The 22,416-nt window shown below is 34.8% G+C and overlaps 3 protein-coding genes across 5 annotated transcripts; 2 read left to right on the top strand and 1 right to left on the bottom strand.

The window, feature by feature from the left end:
• Positions 1–4: 4 nt before the first annotated feature.
• Positions 5–14,953, bottom strand: LOC106662151 (glycosylphosphatidylinositol anchor attachment 1 protein). Of its 2 annotated transcripts, none has more exons than XM_024225852.1 (9): positions 14,670–14,953; positions 14,256–14,473; positions 14,047–14,203; positions 13,882–13,989; positions 5,562–5,761; positions 5,389–5,507; positions 5,017–5,302; positions 4,739–4,932; positions 5–157 (listed from the first exon to the last, which is right to left on the bottom strand). In XM_024225852.1, exons 1-9 carry the CDS (start codon positions 14,809–14,811, stop codon positions 61–63), a joined length of 1,521 nt encoding a protein of 506 aa, XP_024081620.1. In that variant the 5' UTR covers positions 14,812–14,953; the 3' UTR covers positions 5–60. The 2 variants fall into 2 exon arrangements, with proteins under 2 accessions (XP_024081620.1, XP_014241474.1); XM_014385988.2 differs by lacking the exon at positions 5–157 and adding an exon at positions 3,494–4,024 and having other exon boundaries at positions 14,670–14,947.
• Positions 9,339–11,216, top strand: LOC106662153. The gene is made up of 3 exons (XM_014385991.2): positions 9,339–9,430; positions 10,454–10,869; positions 10,947–11,216. The coding sequence occupies exons 2-3, from the start codon at positions 10,644–10,646 to the stop codon at positions 11,039–11,041; spliced, it is 321 nt and encodes a 106-aa protein (XP_014241477.1). The 5' UTR covers positions 9,339–9,430; positions 10,454–10,643; the 3' UTR covers positions 11,042–11,216.
• A 249-nt stretch (positions 14,954–15,202) lies between the features above and the next one.
• LOC106662152 lies at positions 15,203–22,397 on the top strand. Of its 2 annotated transcripts, none has more exons than XM_014385989.2 (8): positions 15,203–15,427; positions 17,667–17,876; positions 17,933–18,218; positions 18,354–18,452; positions 18,520–18,679; positions 18,745–18,938; positions 18,998–19,207; positions 22,253–22,397. In XM_014385989.2, exons 1-8 carry the CDS (start codon positions 15,343–15,345, stop codon positions 22,317–22,319), a joined length of 1,311 nt encoding a protein of 436 aa, XP_014241475.1. In that variant the 5' UTR covers positions 15,203–15,342; the 3' UTR covers positions 22,320–22,397. The 2 variants fall into 2 exon arrangements, with proteins under 2 accessions (XP_014241475.1, XP_014241476.1); XM_014385990.2 differs by lacking the exon at positions 15,203–15,427 and adding an exon at positions 16,753–16,871.
• Positions 22,398–22,416: the final 19 nt, after the last annotated feature.

The raw sequence follows: 22,416 nt of genomic DNA, 5'->3' as shown, positions 1-22,416 counted from the left end.
TTAGTTTGTCCAAGTCTTAAGAGAAAACACAAAACTTTTTAAAATCCAGCTGAACTGCCCCTAAAAAACTATAGCTTTTTGAGTCGTCACACGTGTATATATTGGCTCTAGGTAGTTTTTGTCGGTAGCTCTAACTCTAATGGTGACCAATGAATGTCTGTAAGGATATTAATTTCTTAGTGATAGTAACACAACATACAAACATAACAAATAAACATAAATATCCATTATAAAAACATATTTATACAACATATATATATTATGTAGGGTGGGCGACCAAGACCCGAGGGGTTAAATGCCTGGGTAGACTCGTACCCCATCCCTAAAAGGTCCTTGGTTGGCTCACATGTCCTGCATAAACCTCTTGGACTTGTTCACAAACTCCAAGATTTTGGACCATTTTATCTTGGGGAGTGATTTGGTGATGTCCTCTCCTTCAAAGATTTCATATATTTATACAACTGATTTATCAATTGTTTTCAATAATGTGAAATTAATGTAGGCCATGATGATAACCTTTAAATAGGTCAAAAACTTGGAAGTAACAACTAAATTTGCTTTTTTCTTCAAGACCTTGACCCAGAGAGTTTGTGAGTGAAAAATTGGTCGATGGCTCTTACAATGAAGGGAAAACGGAGCAAAAGAACTGGACTGTTAGATTCAATTAAGGACATATAATCACCTTTTTTTGCATACAATATAATTGAGGTTAGTCATTATTTACAATATTTAGATTTTCTGTAGCATTTTTGACTTGCAACTTTGAAGCTGAGCTTTCATGCTTTCCAGAGTTGTCAGTAAAATCTGAGAAGCCAGAATTATCAGCAATACAGGTCATACGTTTCTTCTCAATGCTCGTTATCAAATTGGAACAAGAAGATCCAATATCCGTAACACTTTGCACTAAAGTAGTTGTCAAAGAAGTGCAATTTGAAAACTGACAGACTTCATTACCATTATTAATGGCAGTTTCGTTCTTGTTGGTTGTCATCGAATTTAGAATCAGTTTGTCCATTTGATGTAAGTCATTTTCACAAATATTTAATATATTTGTACATATATTGTATATAATGTGCAAATAAACTCTAAAATATGAATGTATCAACCCACCAATTCAAAAGTGCATGATGCTGCACCTTTTGAAAAAAATATATATATAATCCGGTTTTTAGAATTTTTCGACTTGTGTCACTTTTCTTGTGGGTGTGCGATATACTGTTGAGGATCTACCTCTGGTCAGTATGTCTGCCTTTTCATAACATAAACTTCCCTTGTGTCCTGATACCCAAGATATCATCAGGTTTTATGTTTCTCCAGGTTTTGGAGATTTTGGTTGCATTCACTGAATAATTTTGGTGTGAATTTTTACATGCTAATGCTTTAATCCGAAGAGAACTTTTTTGTCAGTGTAACCTTTTAAGATTTTCTAAGTTATCATTGATGACATTTATTTCAGCTTGACAGTCTGAGGTGCACTTTCCTAATTAGTTTCATTCATGTTTTGGGCTTGGGTTCTTTCATATCTATCTGTTGAGCTATCTGTACACCATATCATTATATCCAATTTCCTCCTGAATTCTTCTTCTCTTTCTTTTGAGACTTTTTGAGAAGTTGTAGTGTTTCTGGTATCATGTAGTCAGTTCCCATTTCTAAAAATTGGTGTCTGCTTTTATTATTTATTGTTGTATTGCCTGAAGGGTTTAGTTCTCATCCAGTTTGATTGTTTCTGGAGCCTATATAAGCTTTTCCTCGCTTCTCCTTGAAGCAGGTTTAGCAGTGTTTCTAGTGCAATTGACAGCGTTGTTTTCATTGCCATTGTGATTTAGGTTTACCAGTCTTTGTATGCTGCCTAATGTTTAGATAGCTAGTTTTTGTTTAACTTTGGTCCACCAGATTAGTAAACCACAGGAAAATTTAAGTCATATTGCTATCCTTTTCATACATGAAGAATAATTAAGCATGCACAAACATTTAAGATTAAGATATTAGAAAAGCATTTAAGTTGAATATTTATATTATTGTATGTAATACTGATATTTTTTGTCTCCTAGTGTGTGTTAAGAGTGAATGTTTTTATTGGCATGATGGTACAGCTTGAGAGGGCTGATGGTACAATATCGAGACCCCATCAACCCTCAATTAGGTTAGGGCGTAAGGTGTAAAGGGTGATATGGGAACTCCACCACCCTGAGTGAATGGGTTTGGTTTTAGGGATGATTTTGTTGGGGCTGAAACGACCTAGCGGTTGGTAGCTCCTATAGCCGAACCTCGGCGGCTTGATTGATAAGACCATAGTCAGATACCGAACTGCCTACACCCAGAGGTGATTCTCAATTTACTTTAAAGTACAAAAGCTGAAATTGCCAGTGTACAATTTGAAAAATGGACAGTATGAAAAGTGATTAGCGCTGAACTCACAGGTACATGCGTGTGCACATATGAGCTTATATAAAGCACTAATCCAGATAATTAGTTTGTCCAGAGAGAAACACCGTTGAATCGGACTGAAGTTGAAAAGGTATTTATCAAAATGTTTCAAGCAGCGCTGAAACCAAACATTAAGAACTTATTATCGGGGCAACTCTTGCTCTTATCTGCAGGATGGGAGACTAAGCACTTTCAACTGTTTCAACATATACTTGAAATGGAATCTCTAATTTACAAGTTTCTGCCTACATTTCAAAAATCCAGATTTATTACCTTTTATTAAGTCAAGGAGTTCATAGTACAATAGAATTCAAAATAGAAAACACTACAAAACACAGTCTCAAATTGCAAAGTGGAATTTTTTTGTAGCTTTGTTAATTACTATCATTTTTTTGAATATCAATCAAAATAATTCCTTTTACTATATTTTAACAATTTTTATTAGAGCACTTGATTACCAACTAAATCATTAAAAAAATTGTATAGTTTTTTATTTTGTTTTTTCTATCTGATCTGGCCACGCAAAAAATAAATGTTTGGTACATTTTTCTCTTTATAAACAAATAATTTATTCTAAATCATTTTCTTCATAGCTCAATCATCACCTAACATTATGGTCTGCCTATTATCGTTGGTTTAGTTTCATCATGTGCTGGTTACCCTGTTTTTATTAGTCTTTCAAGTGAACAGGATGATTGGACATGATCAATCTACAAGTTCACCACTTTGCAAAATCTCAACAATTATTTTCTTTGTGAATAAATACATACGGGAGTTCAAGACATACTTTATGTTAAACTTATCTTTATACAAGTAAGTCGATAATAAATCAGTTTCCCAACGATGTTGAATAATCAGGGGATCCAAGTTATATTTATATTTAAGGTTATACCAGAGGCTCAATATTTTTTATGAACATGTTTAAATTATATTTTCATACCAAATATCATTGGTATTGCAATAATTTTATAACTGACAAGCAAAACAATTCAAAAACGATGAATTGTGATGATTGAGGTTCACAAAAATTTAAATTTGGGGCAAAATTAATTCTAATTGTTTTGAATCAAAAGCTACAAAAGAAAGGTTTTATTTAAAAAAAAATTAACAAACCTATTATTAAACACAGAATTAAGGTTCAGTTATCACAATAATTTACATGTTGATTCATTACTCCTTTTTGGTTTTAATTTGAATCTGTTTGGCCCGAGAAATTATGAAACACATATGCCAAAGAGGTGTATATGCAAAAGCAGCATGGATGAGTGTCGCTGAGCCGTAAACCAATGAGTCGAGGGCAGCCAGTGCAACGGCCTCCGACAGGGCGGATGGGAGGGCTTTGATTTCGAGTTCGCCCGTTTGCCTCAATTGTGACAGGCCTGTAAAGAAGCTGGCGATCGCCAGGGGATGAAAGAGGAGGCAAATTACCGCTCTCCACCACGTTGAAGAACCGCTGCACACTAGGAGGACCATCGGGACGATCAGTACGCCATTGACGAACGCCAAGGAAAAGTTGGACATGGACACTGCCAGGAGCATCGTTGCTGCATGAATAAGGGCTGATATTTTAAGCAGGGACCATTCTTTTGGCGTCGACCTAAAAATTATTTATTTGTTGCAACTATTTAAGTCAGATTTTACATTAACATACAATGGTTTTTATAGTGATTCCTTGATCAAAATGGTTGATCAATCAAATTTTTTTATTAAAAGAGTCTGGTTTGTAGTTTTTAAGAATAGTTGATTAAGATTAAGGATTTGTTTTATTCTAGTGTTCAGCAGTAATATTTTTAACAAATTTGTCAAATCTATGATGATTTTAAATATTATTAAATTAGTTCAATGCATTAAATATACATTGATTTATATTATCAATCTTTACAATAGTTTTAAAGTCGTGTAGTAAGTTTCTAATATGTTTTTTATTTTTATTATTTATATTTTTATGAGGAAATTTCACCTATAAGGTTGTATTATGCAGGTGTTTTTTGTTTTTGTTTTTTAACCCATTTCTAAATATGTCAGACCATTATCTTACAGTGATGAGTCACCGTATTGATGCTGCAACCATTGTGGCCACCGACAGCCTCAGAAGTTTCTAACATCAAATATAATCAATAATTTATAAGAAATATTTAAATAAATTATTGATTTTTAAACCCTGTATAGAATGATTAGGAGAGCTTATATAATTTTTTTTTCTGAAAGCTAGTTTTGTACAAAGTTTTGTTTGTTGCTTACAAAATTTTGTTGATATATCTTAAGGGTGACTTAAAATTTTGTATCAAAATTGTTTTTTAGAAAAACTCACAAATGCCCAAATATCTCGATGGTGAGAATGCCAAAGACGGATAAAACGACAAATCCTGTCAGAACGGCTGCTCTTGTGCTGAAAATTCCCCGTAGGAGGTCCGAAAAGAAAACTGGTACATGAAAAGCCATAAGGCCGAGCACAAAGCAGTACAGTATCGCTAAAAACACTCCTCCAACATTGTAAGAATAATCCTGGAAAAAAAAGTCATAAAAAAATTATTGTGTAAAACAAGCAAATTTATATTGCAGTTTAAAAATCTTTTTATTTGTGCTTACAGGAGATTTTTGATCGGAAAGGCTTCGTAAGCTGACCTGGTCGGCGAAAGCTTTTATAAGAAGTGGAGCTGCTTGTGCTCCAATACAAACAATATAGAGTGCTATAGATATAAATTTGTCTGTGTCTGCTAGTATATAGAAAAAATAAGACTGATGGAACCTCTCGAGGAGATTGTTTATAGAGCGAAACACCCCTTCAACCACACGCCCCACACTCCTCATAGGTACACCATGCCCTGCACCAACCTTTTCCTCACTCTCAACAGTCACTGCCTCTATCCCAAACCTGAAATTTCAAAAAAAAAAAAAAACTAAAAAACTAAAATCAAAGCAAGAAAAGGACTTTTTTTTAGTTTTATTTAAATCAACCACCTATGGAAAAGACCGTGATTCCCATCTGGTACTCCAGTCGCTTGTCCGAGCACCATTGTCGTCATGGTCCCGAGTGAATAAAGCCATTGTTCCTTAGGAGAAAGACTATGAAGTTTTTCCTGTAAATTAACCGTTTAAAATGTAAAACTTTATGTCAAAAAATAGTAACGTACCCTTCCGGCAAAAGAATGTTTTACCCTCTCCTTGGCACAAATACGATGGACGAGATTTACAAGGTCAAGATTTGGAAGCTGACCGTTTAGCCCGAGGAGCTTAACCTCTAGCCTTTCGATACGGGAGCTGTGGATCTCCAAATTGAGAGCTGCCTGAATAGATCCCCCTCTTGCTTCAAGCTCACCAGCTTCCAACACTCCTATAACACAGAGAAAAAAAATAATAAATAAAAACATAATTTAACTGATCTACTTTATTTATAGTTCTTTAGGAATAGGTATAAAAGAGGTGGCCACAAGGCCTTCTGCATCTCGATCTGAGTAGATCTGATGTCTTCTCCTGTGTTTTATAATTCATTTGTCGGTTTCAAATTGTTAAGCAACCTCAATAGCCTTGACATTGCTTTCCCGAATACTCAGTCATCCTTAAAAGGACAATGAGGATCTTTACGTCCACACCTAGCCTTTTGGCCTTATCCGACGTTTTGATTCGCAAGATGAGAGCTGATGCACCTCCGCATACAACAGAAGGGTGTTACTTCCGCAGCGTTGATGTAGAGGCAGCTCAGCCCCGAGGGGCCAAGACAACCTTGCTCCCTGTTTACCCATTCTGAGTGGTCGGATCCGCATTAAGCAGTGAACCGTATGCCGCGCGTAAAAGGCTACCTAAGCCAAAATACATCAGCCTGACCTCCCGCGCACTCCCTAGATAGAGAAGGTCACTCTATCTCCCAGAGTATTGGGGCTTCCCAGTGTAGAAACTACCAGATCCACTCCGGCTGCGGTTTCATTTAAAGTGGAATTACTAACCACCCCTAGAGGAGACTGCCTACGGTAAAAGCTTCCAATCAAGCTCAGCCTCCACCTGCATGCAAAGCATACTTGAATAGGAGCAACCGATTCACTACCCATTTCCATCCTCCACTACTCACATATTCAAGGGACCCTGTCAGCATAATCATAGTGTCCTCAACGTTTATACACTTCGGTCCAATCCGCCGTATCCCGTGAGGCCGGGTGTATAACGACGGTCATACATAAGTTTTGTACAAAGGTCACAGATAGAAGACAGCCTCTTCTCTAAGTTCCCACCAGGGGCGTCACCACGAACCACTACAAGTCCATTCCCAGTGTAACAGGGGCTGAACCTTGGAACATTTGCTACCCCTTAGTACCGATGGTTATGCACCCTCCCCCGTCTATGCAGACAGGATCTGGTACCCTAACCCTCGTGTGCCTCTGATAAGGCACCTGCCACCCCATGCCAACCTGAGGCTGACACGAGTACAGCTTGTGCTTCAGAGAGGTTGCCTCAGGGCTACACCATTATTTTGCGCCCGGACACCCCACTTGTAACCAAGGGTTGGGAGGGGTCGCAAGGAAGAATGAAGGAACCTGGATTGACAAAGGGATGTGGATGAGGACACAAGGTACACCTTTCTTGGGCCCCAAGCCTTAACCACATTGTACCACCGTCGTTGTTGCAGTTCCACATTAAGTGGACCAAAATAGCCTTGGCAGTGGCTTCTTGTGGTTTTTCCTATCCTAGTTGCAAGATCCTACACCTACAAAGACCTTCACAGAAAAATAAAATGTGTTCTGTAGCCTCCTCCTCTTCCTAGTTAAGTTGTTTCATCAATTTTGACTGTTTTGTTTTTCAAAAAGATCATTTAAATTTTATTTTAGGCCATTTATAAGCAAATAATCCTGTATTTTGGTCATGTATCATCATTTTGATATGACTATCCGTGCTGTTTTGGTCTTTTAGATGAGATTCCTTTGCAGAGTGCAAGAGGAAATCCCACAAAAAATAATCCAAGTTGATTAACTCATTTGTATAAGCTTAAATCTACACACGTACATACACACGTGTTCAGAGTTAAGCCTATCAGAGTTCACCGGCAATTCCATCTTTTGTCATTTACAATAAATCACTGGCATGTCTCAAGAATCACCAACTTGGATGTTGGCAGGCTGGGGTCAGACTTTCGTCTTATCCGTCTAGCTGCCAGGAGCTATCAACAGCTAGGTCATTGCAGCTACCAAATGCAATCAGCTTCTAGACCAAACTCACTCACTCTTTAATACATTCTTTCTTCACACAGAGTTGCATGGCTCGCATTTGCTCCAGAACACAGCCATTGGTCTTTGGACGATTGGTCTGCTGTATTTTTTACAGATGAGTGTACATTTGCCCTATGATCTCAGATGGGCATGAAAGAATATGGAGAAGACGAAATAAAAGTTATGAAGCCTGTAATTTTTCCCAGAGCCCACCTTTTCAATGTAGCTCAGTGATGGTGCGGGCGGGAATTTCAATGGACAGTTGCACAGAGTTGGTTCAATTTGTGGAGGTTCTTTGACGGCCACTCGCTAGGTGGATGAAATTTTGGAACATCATGTGTTGCCCATCCTCGATGAAATCTGCGACATTCCTATTCTAATGCACGATAATGCCTGTCTACATGTTGCATAGTGCAAACGACCTTTAACAGCATAACATCAGGTCTTAGACTGGTCAGCCCTTTCTCCAGTCTTGAACCCCATCAAACACTGACGAATAAAAGCACGTCCATCACTTCCACGATCTTGAAAGGCCTCTTCGTGAGAATGGGCTAACCTCCAGCAAAGAGACATTTCCAGACTGGTACAAAGTGTGCCGAGGCATCTTCGAGAGGTAATTAAGGCAAGAGGAGGAAATACAGGATATTGAAATGTTAATTAAAAATCTAAAACAAATTTTATCTGTCTTTTTTTCATTTTCCTTAGCAATTTTCTTTTCTTTTTTTCTTTTGTAGACAAAGACACAATAATAAAACTTTGATTAATATATGAAAATATATACAAATCAAGTTATATTACAAGTGGGCGGAATTTTTTGCCTTCGGTGTATAATATATAAATTTGTAGCTTGTCTCCTATCATCCAGGTCCGTCTATTCTCGCTGGTTTGACAATCAATCACTTCAGTGGTTGGTCTGTATATTGTTCTATCAGCCCAGTCCCTTTTATGTATGTTACTGACAAAAACCAAATATTGAATCTACGACGTGCCCGACGTTTCTCAGTGGTTTTTGCTATCAGTTGCTGATGGTATTTTTTTACCCATTTTTACATGAAAACCCAAAAATAACTGCTGTCTCGAGGTACTTAAGGATATTTTCCCCTTAGGCCTTTTTGGAGGTTTTTCTCTTTGATAATCAGGCAGATTTTGTTTGTAATGAGAAAGTTTAATAGTTCGATAAAACGGAAAAAAGGAAACAAAATGGAGAAAGTATAAGAAGAAAGTCAGAAAAGCAGTTCACTACTTCGGCCAACAAAATTTACGAAACGTCTGATTTTTTTCTTCTGGTTTTGATGACTAGCGGATAGCTCGAAAAATCAACTATTTTTTAGTTTGAGATTACTCAAAATTAATTTTTTTTTTAAATCAAGACCAAATCAGCTGGCGCTTCTTTTTAAACTGAAAAAGCAATGCCCTTTATTTAAAAAATAACTATACGTTTTTACTATATTTTGTTCAAAATGTCCTATTTTTTTGATGAAATTTAGTTCCTAAGTAGTTTCATAGTTAGTAATATTTTTTTACGTTTGTCCTTTATAAATATACAAATATACACACGATGTATTTTGTTGAAATAAATACAAAACCTGGACTTCTTGGAAATTCTAAGATCTATAATCGCCATTGTATATGGGATAGCGGTTCCGAATACGCGAAAAAACGCTTTCATCAATTTATCTAGTATTTTTAAAATTGTTTATTTTTTCAATTTTTTAAATTCGTACTGCTTTTGTTTTATGAATCAATTGTTTTCCCAGTGAAGCTCTGGTCGCGTCGCATTCTGTTTTGTGTGGTCGTTCGATAAGGTAAGTTGAATTTTTAATTCTGATTTTTTTTTTAAGTTGAAGTTTTTCTTAATGGGACTTGAAGGGATTGATAGGTGGGTTAAATTATTCTTAATTTTCAATTGCTTTTAGTTTACTTGGATCTGAAGGAACTTTATCTTGACGAACCTAGTCTGTTGGTACTTCAACTTCAATTTTTTTTGTATTTTGTCTTTTAATGTTGGACTTTGCTTAGAAGAAAGACCCCGTGATTTAAATTATTCCAATATTCCAAATAAACACCGTAGGCCCCTTTCTCAAAATTTTTAAATTCAATTGTAATATCCTGCCCCTAAAAACCTCACGGTTTTTTTAAACCTTAAAAAATATTTTTTCTTCGGTACATCGCTAAAATCTTTCGGACCTTGCAACTGCAACTCTTATCTTTTGAAACTTGTTTTTGAAATATTGCTCTTAATTTTTCCCAAAATGTTTTGACTTGAGAAAATTTTTTTTTTTCTTTTTCAACTGTTTTGATTTATTTCAACTTTGAATCTCCGTTTATAACTCTTCCACGATCAAAAACTATTGATCTTCCCTCATCCTAAGCACAAGTTTGCTGTCCTTTTTTTATTTTTTTTATTTATTTACTTTTTTTTTATTTAGAAGCTTAATCCTTTCTTTTCATTACATTACAAAACAAATAGCCAATTTATTGTTAAAAAAATAATTCCTTTTTCATCTAAGGTACAAAACCATAGATCCAACAAGCCCAACAAGAAATATGGATTCATTTTCAAAGAAAACTTGGAACCAACTAACTTTTGGGTTAAGACCTTAAGTTATTTGGTTTAAAGGTTTTTTTTTCCAAAAGGAGTGTAGATTTTTTCTTATCAGATCTTCTCAAAAACAAAATTTATCATTAATCTCTTCAATTTTTAAAAAAAAAGCTAGATCATATAGGTGAATAAATTTGTGGATTGTTTCTTTCACTACATGTTTTTAAAACATTTTTTGTTACACTGCTTAGTCAATGAGTTTCAATTTCTGTAATGTTATTTTCAGAAGAGGTTCAAAAACGATAAGGGACGAAAAGAGAAGGGGTTAAAACCAGAAGGAAAATAAATCAGCACACCAATTATTAAAAAGGAACCGGATGACGTCAGGAGGAAAATACTAAAGACTTAAAAGAAATCTAAAAAAAAAAATATTGAACAACTACATCTTAAGTAGAGTTTTATAAAAAGAAGCCCGAATGAGAGGATCTTGGGGGAGAGGGCTGCTATTGGCCGCAGCTCTCACTGCACTTCTATGCTTCAGTGCTGTAAGCACTGAGGACTCTCCTCCGAGCAAGGAAAGCAAACCATCTCCACCTGTTGGACCAAGGGCTGGTGGAAAACAAGACTCTGCTAGTGGTAGTGATTCCGCTAGCGGAAGTGGATCTGGCGGCGGCGGTGGAGGTTCAGGAAGTCCAAGCTTTGGTAAGCAGTTAGTCTAATAGCTGAAAAAAAATCAATGGCAAAACAAAAACAAAAAAGACAACTATTTTTTGTTTCAGGAATGATTTGGAAACCAAACCCCTTTCTCCTACTCGCAATAGCTGCTCTTCTTTTTGGACTTGACCGCCGCCACCACCTCACTTTTGGAAGGTAAAAAAACTATAAAACAATGGCACGAAAAAGGACTGTTTACACCGCAATTTCTCTCCATTTTCCTACTTTTTGTTAATTGGATAAAAACTACTTGCGCTTTTCCATCTATTATAGAAGAAAAAATGTAAAAGATAAAAACACAAAAATTAATAAATAGTTCATGTTAATCATCTGAATTACTTTTGTTTTTTATTACAGTAGTGTATTTTCTTGTTTTTTGTATTGTATTGTATAGAGGACAAAATTTTCAACCAAATTCTACCAAAATTAAAATTTTCAGCCAGAACTTCTAGTTTCTCAGTCAATGACCACAAATTTCCAGTCTACCACAATTAAACAAACGTACTCAAAATTGCCCACTAAGTGAAATTACCTGCTAAATTCTAAAGAAATTGTTTTGACCAATTCTGCCAAAAATTTTGAACAAATTCAATCGTTTGTTGAACAGAATATTGACAAAAAATTAAAACCAATTCCCTCTACTAACTACTCACTCTTGTTTTTCCACCATTTAACACAAGTTTCTAAAACAAAAAATATTTACAAAACGTTCGTTTATTCACTCAAAAATTACACCATAAATTCATGTAAGTTCACAGAATTTTCTGCCAGAAATCTTTCCACCTTTTTCAAGTTTTTGTATTTAAATAAAAATTATATTTGTTTTGATCAAATTTTCTATTAAATCCAACTGATTCCTTGGTCAAATGTGTTTTTTTAACAAAAGCAACCAGAATTTCCTGCCGGAACTTCAATCTTTTTTCCCAAAAATTTTCAGGCCACAATTCTTCAATTTTCTGAATCAAGCTCACAAAACAAAATGCTGACAGTTCTAATTTCAGCATAAATTTTTCCAACTCCAACTAGTTTGACTCAAGAGTTTAACCTTAAATTTTGTGTCTCAATCTTGTTAAAATTTGGTCAAATATCTAGAAAATCTTTAAAACTTAGGAAATATCAAAAGTATAAAAAAACTAATTGACAAATGATTTAATTTTTTCTAGTTTTAACAGATGTTTTCCAGCTTTTATGTACACATAAACTGATTTCACTGCCATTTTAGCTCTATTTTCGACATAAAAAATTGTAAAAATTCTGCCAGTTTAGGAAAACATTCACTATTAGAACTCTTAAAAAAAATATTCACAAAAAATTTAGCAATTTTTTAGACAAATACCCAGATATTTGTCTTAAGCTTCAGTTTTTCATGCTGTAAAAGTTGTCTCAGTATTTTCTCTGAGCTTACATTTTGTACATCAGCTGGTATGCTTCAAGCCAACTTAAAATATCTCAAATCTACCCACAAATAAGCTCAAAAAATAAATTGTCTACCCAGTTTTTGTTGCTAATTTTTAGCTAAACTTTAACACAAATTCTTACAGCTTTCAATCTTTTTAAGGCAAAATTTGAGGAAAAAATTAGCTACAATAATTTTATTCAATGACCAACTGTAATCATGAATATGAATTTTTAAATTTAACTTTCGTACCACAACTGGCAACTTCAAGCCAAAAAATCTATAAATATAGCTTACTGAAAATTAAGCTCAAAAACTTATTATTCATGCTTATTCTTGTACAACCCACAAATAAGCACAAAAAATAAATCTACCCAGTTTATAGAATGTCACCAATCTGTTTTTTCACAGCTTCAAGTTTTTTAAGGCAAATTTGAGAAAAAATTAGCTACAACAATTTTATTCAATGACATATGTAATAGAATTTCAAAAACAACTTTGTACCACAGCTGGCATGCTGTTCAAGACTATCTTGCCTACAATTAAGCACAAAAACAAATTTCAAACTGGTACCCAGGCATCATCAAAACAGAATTTGCTACCAGAACTTTTGTTTCCAGCATTTTTTCTACAACCTTATACAAAATCCTAATTTCCTAAATTTTAACAAGATTCTTCAACAAATTGTTGCAGCTTAACTTTTTAAAGCTTGTAGAGAAAAATGCAGCCACACAATTTGATTCAATAATTTTTAACGAATGAATTTGAAAAAGCAAACTTTTGTACCACAACTGGCACACTTCACAAAATTCTTCCACAGCTTATTGAATAATTATTTGTAATAGTCAAGATATGAATTTGAAAAGTTTAGCTTTTTTACCACAGCTGGTATGCTTCAAGCCAACTTAAATCTGTAAATCTAATTTACCCGCAAATTTTATAAGAACCCAAACCGACTCTCAATTCAGTCTACTCAAAGTTTTGCCAAAAAAAAATTTCTGCCAGAACTTTTTCCCTACAACTTCCAATCTTAATTTTCTGAATTTTAACTACAATTTTTTACCAATTTCTTCCACAGATTCAAGCTTTTTAAAGTACAATTTGTGGAGAAAATAATTTAGCCACACAATTTTATTGAACAATCATTTGTAATTGTCAAGAATATGAATATAAAATGCTTCGGTTTTGGTACCACAGCTGGTATATTTTACTTAACCCAGGTTTAAAAAAAATCAACCACAACTTTAAGTTTCCTGAGCTTTTTCCCTACAACTTTTTCTAATCTTAATTTTCTAAATTTTAATGCAACTCTTTACCAAACTCTTTCAAATTCAAGCTTAAGGCTCAATCCGTAGAGAAAAAATTCTTCACGCAACTTGAATTTATAAAATCTAGTTTACCCAAAAATTGTATAAGGACATAAACCTAATGTCAAACTGGTCTACTCAGGTCAGATAATCTACAGCTGTTCCCAAATCATTTTTCTAAATTTTAACACAATTTAACTTTAGATCAATTTGTTAAGAAAAATAAATAAAAAAGACACGATTTTGTTCAATAATCATCTGTAATTGACAATAAAGCATAAATTCTAAAAAGCTTACCTTTTGTACCACAGCTGGTCCCGTGGTATGCTTCGAGCCATGCCTGTGTGCCAAGAAGTTCATGTTGTGTTATTAGCAAGATAATATCCTTGGCCCAATATTTCTGTTCTAAAAACACAAAACTAGAAACCCTCGAATAAGACAAATAATTACACAAAAGTTTACTTCGGAAATAGTGGGCGATCGCAAGGAGCAGTGCGATGGACACCTTTGTGCTTGGATAGGGTGAATCTTTCCCTCGGAACGGCACAGACAGAACGATGGCTTCATTGGATGACCCTCCCCCTCTTATAATACCGTACACGTTCTTTCCTTCATAGCTCTATAAATCACACATTAGTTTTAAGAAAACAACCAAGACAGTCGCAATTTACCAGCCCGCGGTTTAAGGGGTGTTTGAGAGTAAAGTTGTGAACGTAGGATTCTATGCCCATCTGGGTGAAAGTCCCACGGATCCAAGATGTCGGAAGAGTGTCAGGCTCCCTATCAAGCACTGCTTCAAGCAGCTCGACATAATGCACGACATCCCTCGACACATCCGAGTCAAGCGCAACGAGGCCAGGAAGAAGAGCGTTCTCCGAAAGGTAAGTACCTGGGGAAAATAACAAAAGTTGCCCATTCTGCATACTAGCAGTATTTCAAGGGATTCTTAGGCTTGCTGATAGCTTAAAAGTTTACAGTCAGTTGACCTGGGAAAGTTTACCCAGCAGGTCGAACCAAACAAGCCTAGTTTTAAAAACTGAAAATTTGCAGATACTCGTCTATAAACGGATTCTGTGTGAAATTACCAGCGTTTATCTGGTCGTGGGCGAGCAGGCAGTACCAAACAACGGACAGTAAATAAAGAAAAGCGCAAATCCCTCCGTGGTTTTTAACAAGGAACTGAAACGGACGTCCCCGCAGACCAGACGGGTCTGTGAGCAGTCCCATTATTTCCACAGAAACAGAGCAAGAGAAAAAATAAAAACCTTAGCTTAACACTGATCACTGTTTACAAGTTCGCCGGTTAGTAAACTTCATTATCGTTATCAGTCATGACAATGAATCCATTCACGGGCTTCGATTTTTACGATGATCAGAAAAGAAAAAAATTGTCTACCACAAAAACTCAAATATTTTAATATAAAAATATTATTACAAAATTTTAAAAGTAAAAGATTTTCAAAAAAATCATGTTCGTCTTTGAATAAAATCTGCTGTTTAAAGTTTACTTAAAAGTGAATAAGCCCTTAAAGAAACAAAGAAAAATCGTTTGCGAAAATTTTCTAATCAGGAGGATACGATTTTTTTTTGGCCAAAGTGCCTTCTGTTGGTACTCCACTCAACCCCACTTCGCCCTACCGAGTACCAGACGGCAGACCGCCTCCAAACTCCAAAGTCCGAACAATTGACAACATTCCGAACGGGAATAATAAAAAGTAAAGAAAAAATGCTCTTTCGAAAAGTAAATTTATTCCCGTAATGGGATTTTTATTCTTTTCTAAATTAATCGACGAAATGGGCGACGGAGCGAACGAAGATTACCAGTCGGATGAAGACATTTTCTGTAAGTACACGGTTTCACATTTTCCTGCCGACGTCTACAATTTTCCATTCACACAAAATTAAACATTTCAAAAAATTTTTAGAGAAAAAAACAATAGTATAGGCTATATTTTACCCTGTTCTCATTAAAAACAAAAAACAAAGATATTTTATTCAATCGAACATTTTTCTGTTATCAGTTGTTTTTTTAAACATTCCGGTATTAATAATTTTCTCATGTCATATTTGCATCGTTTACGTAGCAAAAATTTTAAGTTTCCTTCCAAATAGAGAAACAACTTGATAAGCAGAAACTTGAATATATATATTATATTGGAAAATATTTCTTCTACGCAAAGACAAAAAGACCTGATATGAGAATTGTACTTAAGCACTGCAGCGATTATTTTGGTCCAATGTACCGATTCTTGGAGGAAACAGTTATACTGTATAGTCTGATAGTTTATGTCGAGAGTGAATGTATTTATTGGCGAGAATGTGTAGTGTGTTAGGGCCAATGATGGCATTAGAGTACCCCATCGTCCCTCAGTTGTTATATAATTGGTATAAAGTGTGATGGAAGAATATCAAGAACTCCACCACTGATTGATTGAATGGCAATGAAATAGGAAATAAGATATTTAAGAATGAATGAGAGAGGCGTCGGCGAACTGTAAGATCCAGGGTTCGAATTCAGCAGCCCTGCATTCACTTACATTTTTTTTTTTTTCTTTCAAAAACACCGGCACTCCGAGGGTTCATATAACCTCGTAGTTGAAATATCCTTGTTTAAAAGAAAAAGAAAAAGTTGAGAGTTTGAATCAGCTTGGATCTGGGAACTGCATGCGTTGAGAGATCGACCCTGGTGGCTGGATGAATAAGACCAGGGTCGTCCCCCGGGCAACCAACACTCAGATTACAAGGCCTGCCGGCAGTTAATTGTAAATTACAAAAGCTGAAATTGCTGGTTGACTGCTAGAAATGATAGGCTTAATTCTATACCTATGTGTCTGTATGTACATACATGTGTAGATTTGATTATATAAATCCAAATCCGAATAATTTTTTTTAATATAAAAAAACGTATTTGTTAATTTTCTATAATAATTATTAATAACTTGTTTGTTGTTGTTTACCTTTATAGAGTGTGCTTAATTCTTTTACACTGTTTAGATTAAACATAAAGAAAAACAGTTCAATTTCATCCTTTACAAAGCCAAATTGTCAAGTGAGTTAATTGGCTTTTTAAGTTCTCTTTGATGAAATAAATTTGGATAAAAAAAGTTAATTTTTTTGTTAGATCTTGCCTGGGCATATGCTTTGACCAATGATGGACGTAGAGTCTGTAATAGCCCAAGCCCTGAGGGCCACGTGCTTGTAGACCATCCACTAGGGTCTACAGCGGTTTAGAGCCACTGGAAGTGTCAATTGAAGAGAAGGTAGTGGTTGACCATGATGTACGACAGGTAGAGATGATAGTTTATTGCTCTTACCTATAGGTAATCAACTTCAAATGGCCTGTAATATAAGGGTGAGGTCTAAAACTCATCAGAAGGCTTTGTGAGAATAGCCTAATCTCTAGACGTCCTGCATCAGGTTCTTTGCTACCAAAGAGGCATCGAGTAGAAAGTTTTTGTAAATCAGCTTCTCACTTGGACAATGGGGGGGCTGCTCGTTCCACAGACGTGGAGAACGTTTTGCTTCATCAGTCATAGCCTTTTCAGAGTCAGTTACGGTATGGGGTGAATCTCCAAGTCCGTACTGAACTTATACTGGACTGATCTGTGACTGCACTAAGATACACTTAGGAAGTTCTACTGGAAACTATGGACCCATTCGCTCCAATTATTGGGGACAACTTCGTGTTAATGCATGATAATGCTTGACTGCATGTAGCTCATCCATTACTTGGAGGATGTAGGGATTACCACAATGAATTCTCTCGATATGAATCTTATGGAACTAGGGTCTCCTGTTTTGATTTTTAAGGAAAATGGAGGCTTTCTTCCACCTTTAATTTGTGTAGCTGTACAGTTTATATGTATATAGTGGTGTGTATTTGTATGAATAAATAAGGAAGATGGCCAATGGCACAATACCAAGTGCGTACTTAAAAAAAACAGACAAAAAACGCTGAGTTCCCCCTAGAAATCTTTGGTTTTCCTTACAAATTTGACTTGTGGTTTTTCTGCCTCAAAGAAAATGGTATTATCTTGCTTTATTTTCAAACAAGAGCAGTAATTGATATTTTTTCTGTATAGTGTCACCCAGGAAGAAATCGTTGAGAAAACTGTTGCCGCATTGTTCTCCGCAGCAACGGCATGATGGCATAATGAAAAAAAGAGTAGATACTATGCGGGCGATGATGGTCGGAATACCGCCGCCACCTGAGATGACCAATCCCGACTATAATCTGCTCAACATACTCGAACGTTACGAGTCCGGACTGGAACAATATAAATGGAATCAAAGTATGTATTTCAAAATTGTTGTCCGAAGCTGTTTCCACATCTGGAGCCTGTTTCAGATCCTAATTTCAAGGAGGAAGGAGAGAACCCTCTCGGAATCTGCCTCAACCAAGATCAGTCTTGTGAGGAAATGGAACAACTTTTCCAATTGTTCGGATCTCGTTATATTTTCAATGAGACGTACTGCTGGACGGGGCGAGTTGTCGTGAACATGACGGAATCGGCCAAGAAGCGTAAAAGAACGAATGGATGGTCAGCTAGTCCAAAGACGAGGCTGAGCTACCTGTCAAAACGCAGGACTACTTTTAGGGTAGTTTCACCTCGAAAAACTTTTATGTTTGTCAAGTAAGTTTTCTTCCTTTAAAATGAGTTTCCATTTTTTTTTTTTTTTTTTTTTTTTTTTTTTTTTTTTTTTTTTTTTTTTTTTTTTTTTTTTTTTTTTTTTTTTTGTAGTCATATTTTATGTTAAAACATTTGCAGAGAAGATAAAAAAGGAAGCAATCCAGTTCTTCTACGTCCAAAAAGAGCTTTATTCCAAAGTCCAGAAGAAAAAAGCACTAATTACAAAACACCAGAATGGCAAGTTTTATATTATGCACATTTTTATTTATGAATGACTGTATTTTAACTTTCCACATTTCCCTAGTGGTCGTAGTAGGCCTAGAGTAGTAGGAGGAGGGAGACAGGGGTCTCCGCTCAAACGTCTCACACCGTCTACTTCTTCAGAGAAGAGACGCTGCTCACGCAGCTTGTTTACAAATAACGAAGAGGAAAAGGGAGGAAGTCTGTCAAAGGCACACAAACAAGTATAACTTCTTACTTTAAAGTTAGCAATATGCTAAAAAAATTAGAAATGGTTTTATTTTTATAGAAACTTCTTTGGGCCGTGTCAAACGCCCTCAGAGAACGCGGCCTCATTTCAAAAAGTGACGGTTTCAAGGCGGCAGCGACAGAACTGTACAAAATCACGCAAGAAGCCTGGATATCTCGGAAAGAAAAAGGGCGATGCGGTTCGACAAGTGAACTCATGTTGAATATAGCTCGCAGCATGGCAGAGAGTCAAGGGTGATTATTCAATGTTTGACATTTGAAATGATGTTTTGACGAATCATCTTGTTCTCCAGTCTGGGAAGTAAAGCGGTTAAAAGTGAACCTGACGCTTCAGTGTCTCCAGCCAAAGAAAACGAGAGCCCGAATAAAAAACGGAAGAGAGAGACGCCGAAGAAAACACCAAAGAAAACTCCAAAAAAATCTCCTAGGAAAGAAACACCCCGAAAAACACCAATAAAAACGCCATTGAAGCCTTCCTCTCGTACTCCTAAGAAAATTATGAGGTAATTATTATGATTTACAGTAGGAAAGCTGTTTATCCCAACTCTAAGGGACCAGGACTGGTCTGGATGATGGAAAGTCCGGATAATCTGAAAATTTGTGATTTTATTAGGATCGTGTCATAAAAACACACACACATACGAAAGTATACATTTGTAGTTACATTTCAAGTTACATTTAAAGTAATAGTCTTTTATTGACTTGTTTTAAGTCCGGATGCGTTTGCGAAAAATGTATGCATAAAAAAATGTATGTAATAAAAAAAAGCTTTTTTCACCTCATAGCAAATAAGATACTTTTTTTTAGTTAAAAAAAAATTAAACAAAAACATGACTATCGGCCTGTCTAGCCTCGTTGATCATGTGACTAGTGGAAGTACAATTCGGCAGCCTTTAAGGATTTTGAACGACAAATTAAAGGTCTCATAGTTGAATTTTGAATTTAAACAAAATTAATATACATACTTTGAGAATTATGAAAAATTTAATAAAATATACACAGCTCCGTATAATCGGGGTCTGGATAGACGGGTTTCCACTGTATCATTGTATAACAAATTTTAATATTGAAGAGGCTACAACAGTCAAATACGCACTCATATTGAACTTTTAGGTATCCAAGCAATTGTGAACATGAGGCCCGTTGGCTTGAACCTCCTAAATACAATATAAAAACTAAAATTCTAAGTGAGATATAGAATTAAATGAATATGTATATGGTTCACTAACTGCGCTGAATTTAGCTTTTCCTAAAATTACTTTGCTTAGCTAAAAACTTTTTTTAAAGACTTTTTAGCAATTTTCATAAATAATTTCATTTAAGCTGAGCTTGCCTCTAAACGCCTGTTAATTAATGTTTACTCTGTTAAACCTTAAGTTTTATCACAAGTTTGCAAATGCGACTAAAGTCTATGTGGCTACAAAGCAAACGCAATGGGCAAAAAAAAAAAGATGCAGCAGATTAAATTATGCCACTAAATTCAAGTGAGGTTTTAAGATATCTATGAAAATAAATAAAATTCTTTGACAGAATTACAAAAGTACATTCCACTATTATATGGATTTTGACAATCTATAATTGTGTAAATTTCAAATTTGTTAAAAAATTGACTTCAATGTAATATCAAAACTATTGGCTGTCATAGCTATTTAACTTACTAGCTTATACTTCGAAGTGTTATTTAACCTTTCTGAAATGTAAGGGTTCAATTTCTTTACTGATAAAAATTATCATCTTATAGGTAAATTCCACAAATGCAACGTGGTTTGAAAAATTGAAAATGTTAATGAATTTGGGAAAATTTATGAATAAATTACAAATTTAAAAAAGTCCAAAGGAAATTTCATAATTCTTATGCATATATTACTCTTTTGACAATATACTTTCGATTTTAAAAACCAGAAAAAAATTTTGAAAAATTTATCGGTTTTTCCACTTAAATGTGTTCCTGATTTAGATTTATTAAATTTAGGGCATATAGATAATTTTATATATTTGTCCTATTTGGCTCCAAATTTGATCATTTCTTTCAGCGTATTTTCAGAGAAATAATTATGGTTATTTCCAATTAAAAAAATTTTGGTTTTGCTTATTTGTTTTATTATTGGTTACTCTGCTATCAGAAGAATCTCAATGCAAGAGGGTTGCGATGTGTATTTTATTTTAAAGAAATACAGTCGACTCTTGTTAATTCAAAACTTGATAATTTCAATTTCTAGATAATGCGAACTCCTCAGCTTCGCTTCGGTAAATCGAAACCATTCTGTGTGTTTTGATACTTGGTAACGAAATGTTTTAATTAACAGGGGGAGAAAAAGCGTGCTCTTAATCAAAATGGAGCCACCTCCCATCTTTATAATTTGCACTTTTTCTTTGATATATTCCACTAAATTTCCACATATTGTTTACTTTCTTATAGACTAAAGTTTCTTTCCAATTTCCTCTAGTTTGTTGTTCTGCGGTCAGTGTTTTGCCAATGTGTTCTCAGCAGTGTTTCTATGGTATATATGTCCAATTTAAGTAATAACTTGGAAAAATGTGTATCAATTCTTAACATTTTTTCTTTCCTCTTGATAATTTGAATTATTTTTGTGGTTGGGTTTGGAATTATCAAGAGTCGACTGTATATGATTTTTGTAGCGTTGTGGTTGTATAAGACATTATATTTTCATATAAGTGCAGGAATACGTCATTCCGTTTAGCTCTATCTAACAAGAAGCCATTCAGTTGTGTTGCTGAGGCGATTTTTTGCAAGTGCCTCTTGCATTTAGAAATTTCTGAGGAAAAAATCGCCCATGTGCGCTTACCGTAAACTGAACAACTACTATCTTCCCAGTAAACTTAGCATATACTTATGCAAAAAGTCCTCATAATAGCATCATTATTTAAAACCATAAAATATAACGGCGTCTTTTAAATAGCAAAAACTTTATGCAAAATCTCTATTCCTTTCAAGATGAAACATGCTAACATCATGGGGGGGGTATAATTTTATCATGAGCTAACTTTGGAATCATCAATTTTTTTTTTTTTTTTTTTTCGGCCACCGACACCCCTTTTTTTCCTTCTGCTATCAAAGAAATTGATATTTTCGAAGATTACCAGGCTATGTGGTGTTCTTTGGCACAAAAGTTGCTGAGGCAACTGGTGTAATGTTGTATGTAAAAATAAAAACATGAGAGAAAATGTGTTGTTTTATCGTAAAAGAGATGGAAATTGCCCGACTTATTGCTCATTTGAAAAATTAAGTTCGTTATAACTGAAAGAAAGAAAATTCAATTGATTACAAATTAAAACGCTAATCAATTTTTGTTGAAATGTGTGAATGCAATCTGATTCGTTACTTTTAACTTTTTTTTATTAGTTAAAGTTGTTTTCGGCCATTTGATTTAAAAATATTTATAATCATACTTTCACTTGATCTGGGTGGTAACATATTTCATAAAAACAATTAATTAATATATTATTTATTGTAATTGTCAGTAAATTGGAAACTTATTTGAACATAAATGCTACTTTTATTTGTATTTATTTATTTATTTGTTTAGTTTACAATCCTTGGCAGACAGCCCAGTGAGGAAAAAACCGAGAACAAGAATGGATTCACCTAGCTGATAGCAGGTGTATATATAAAATAATATATCAATCCTATTTTGTAAAATATTTAAAATAAAGATTTATATTTTAAGTACATTTTGCTCAACTTTGATTT

This window comes from Cimex lectularius, unplaced genomic scaffold, assembly GCF_000648675.2.
Source record: "Cimex lectularius strain Harlan isolate CLEC.00 unplaced genomic scaffold, Clec_2.1 scaffold3, whole genome shotgun sequence".
Lineage (NCBI taxonomy): Eukaryota > Metazoa > Arthropoda > Insecta > Hemiptera > Cimicidae > Cimex > Cimex lectularius.
Note: the sequence above shows the minus strand (reverse complement) of the source record. Positions and strands in the feature narration are given on the sequence as shown.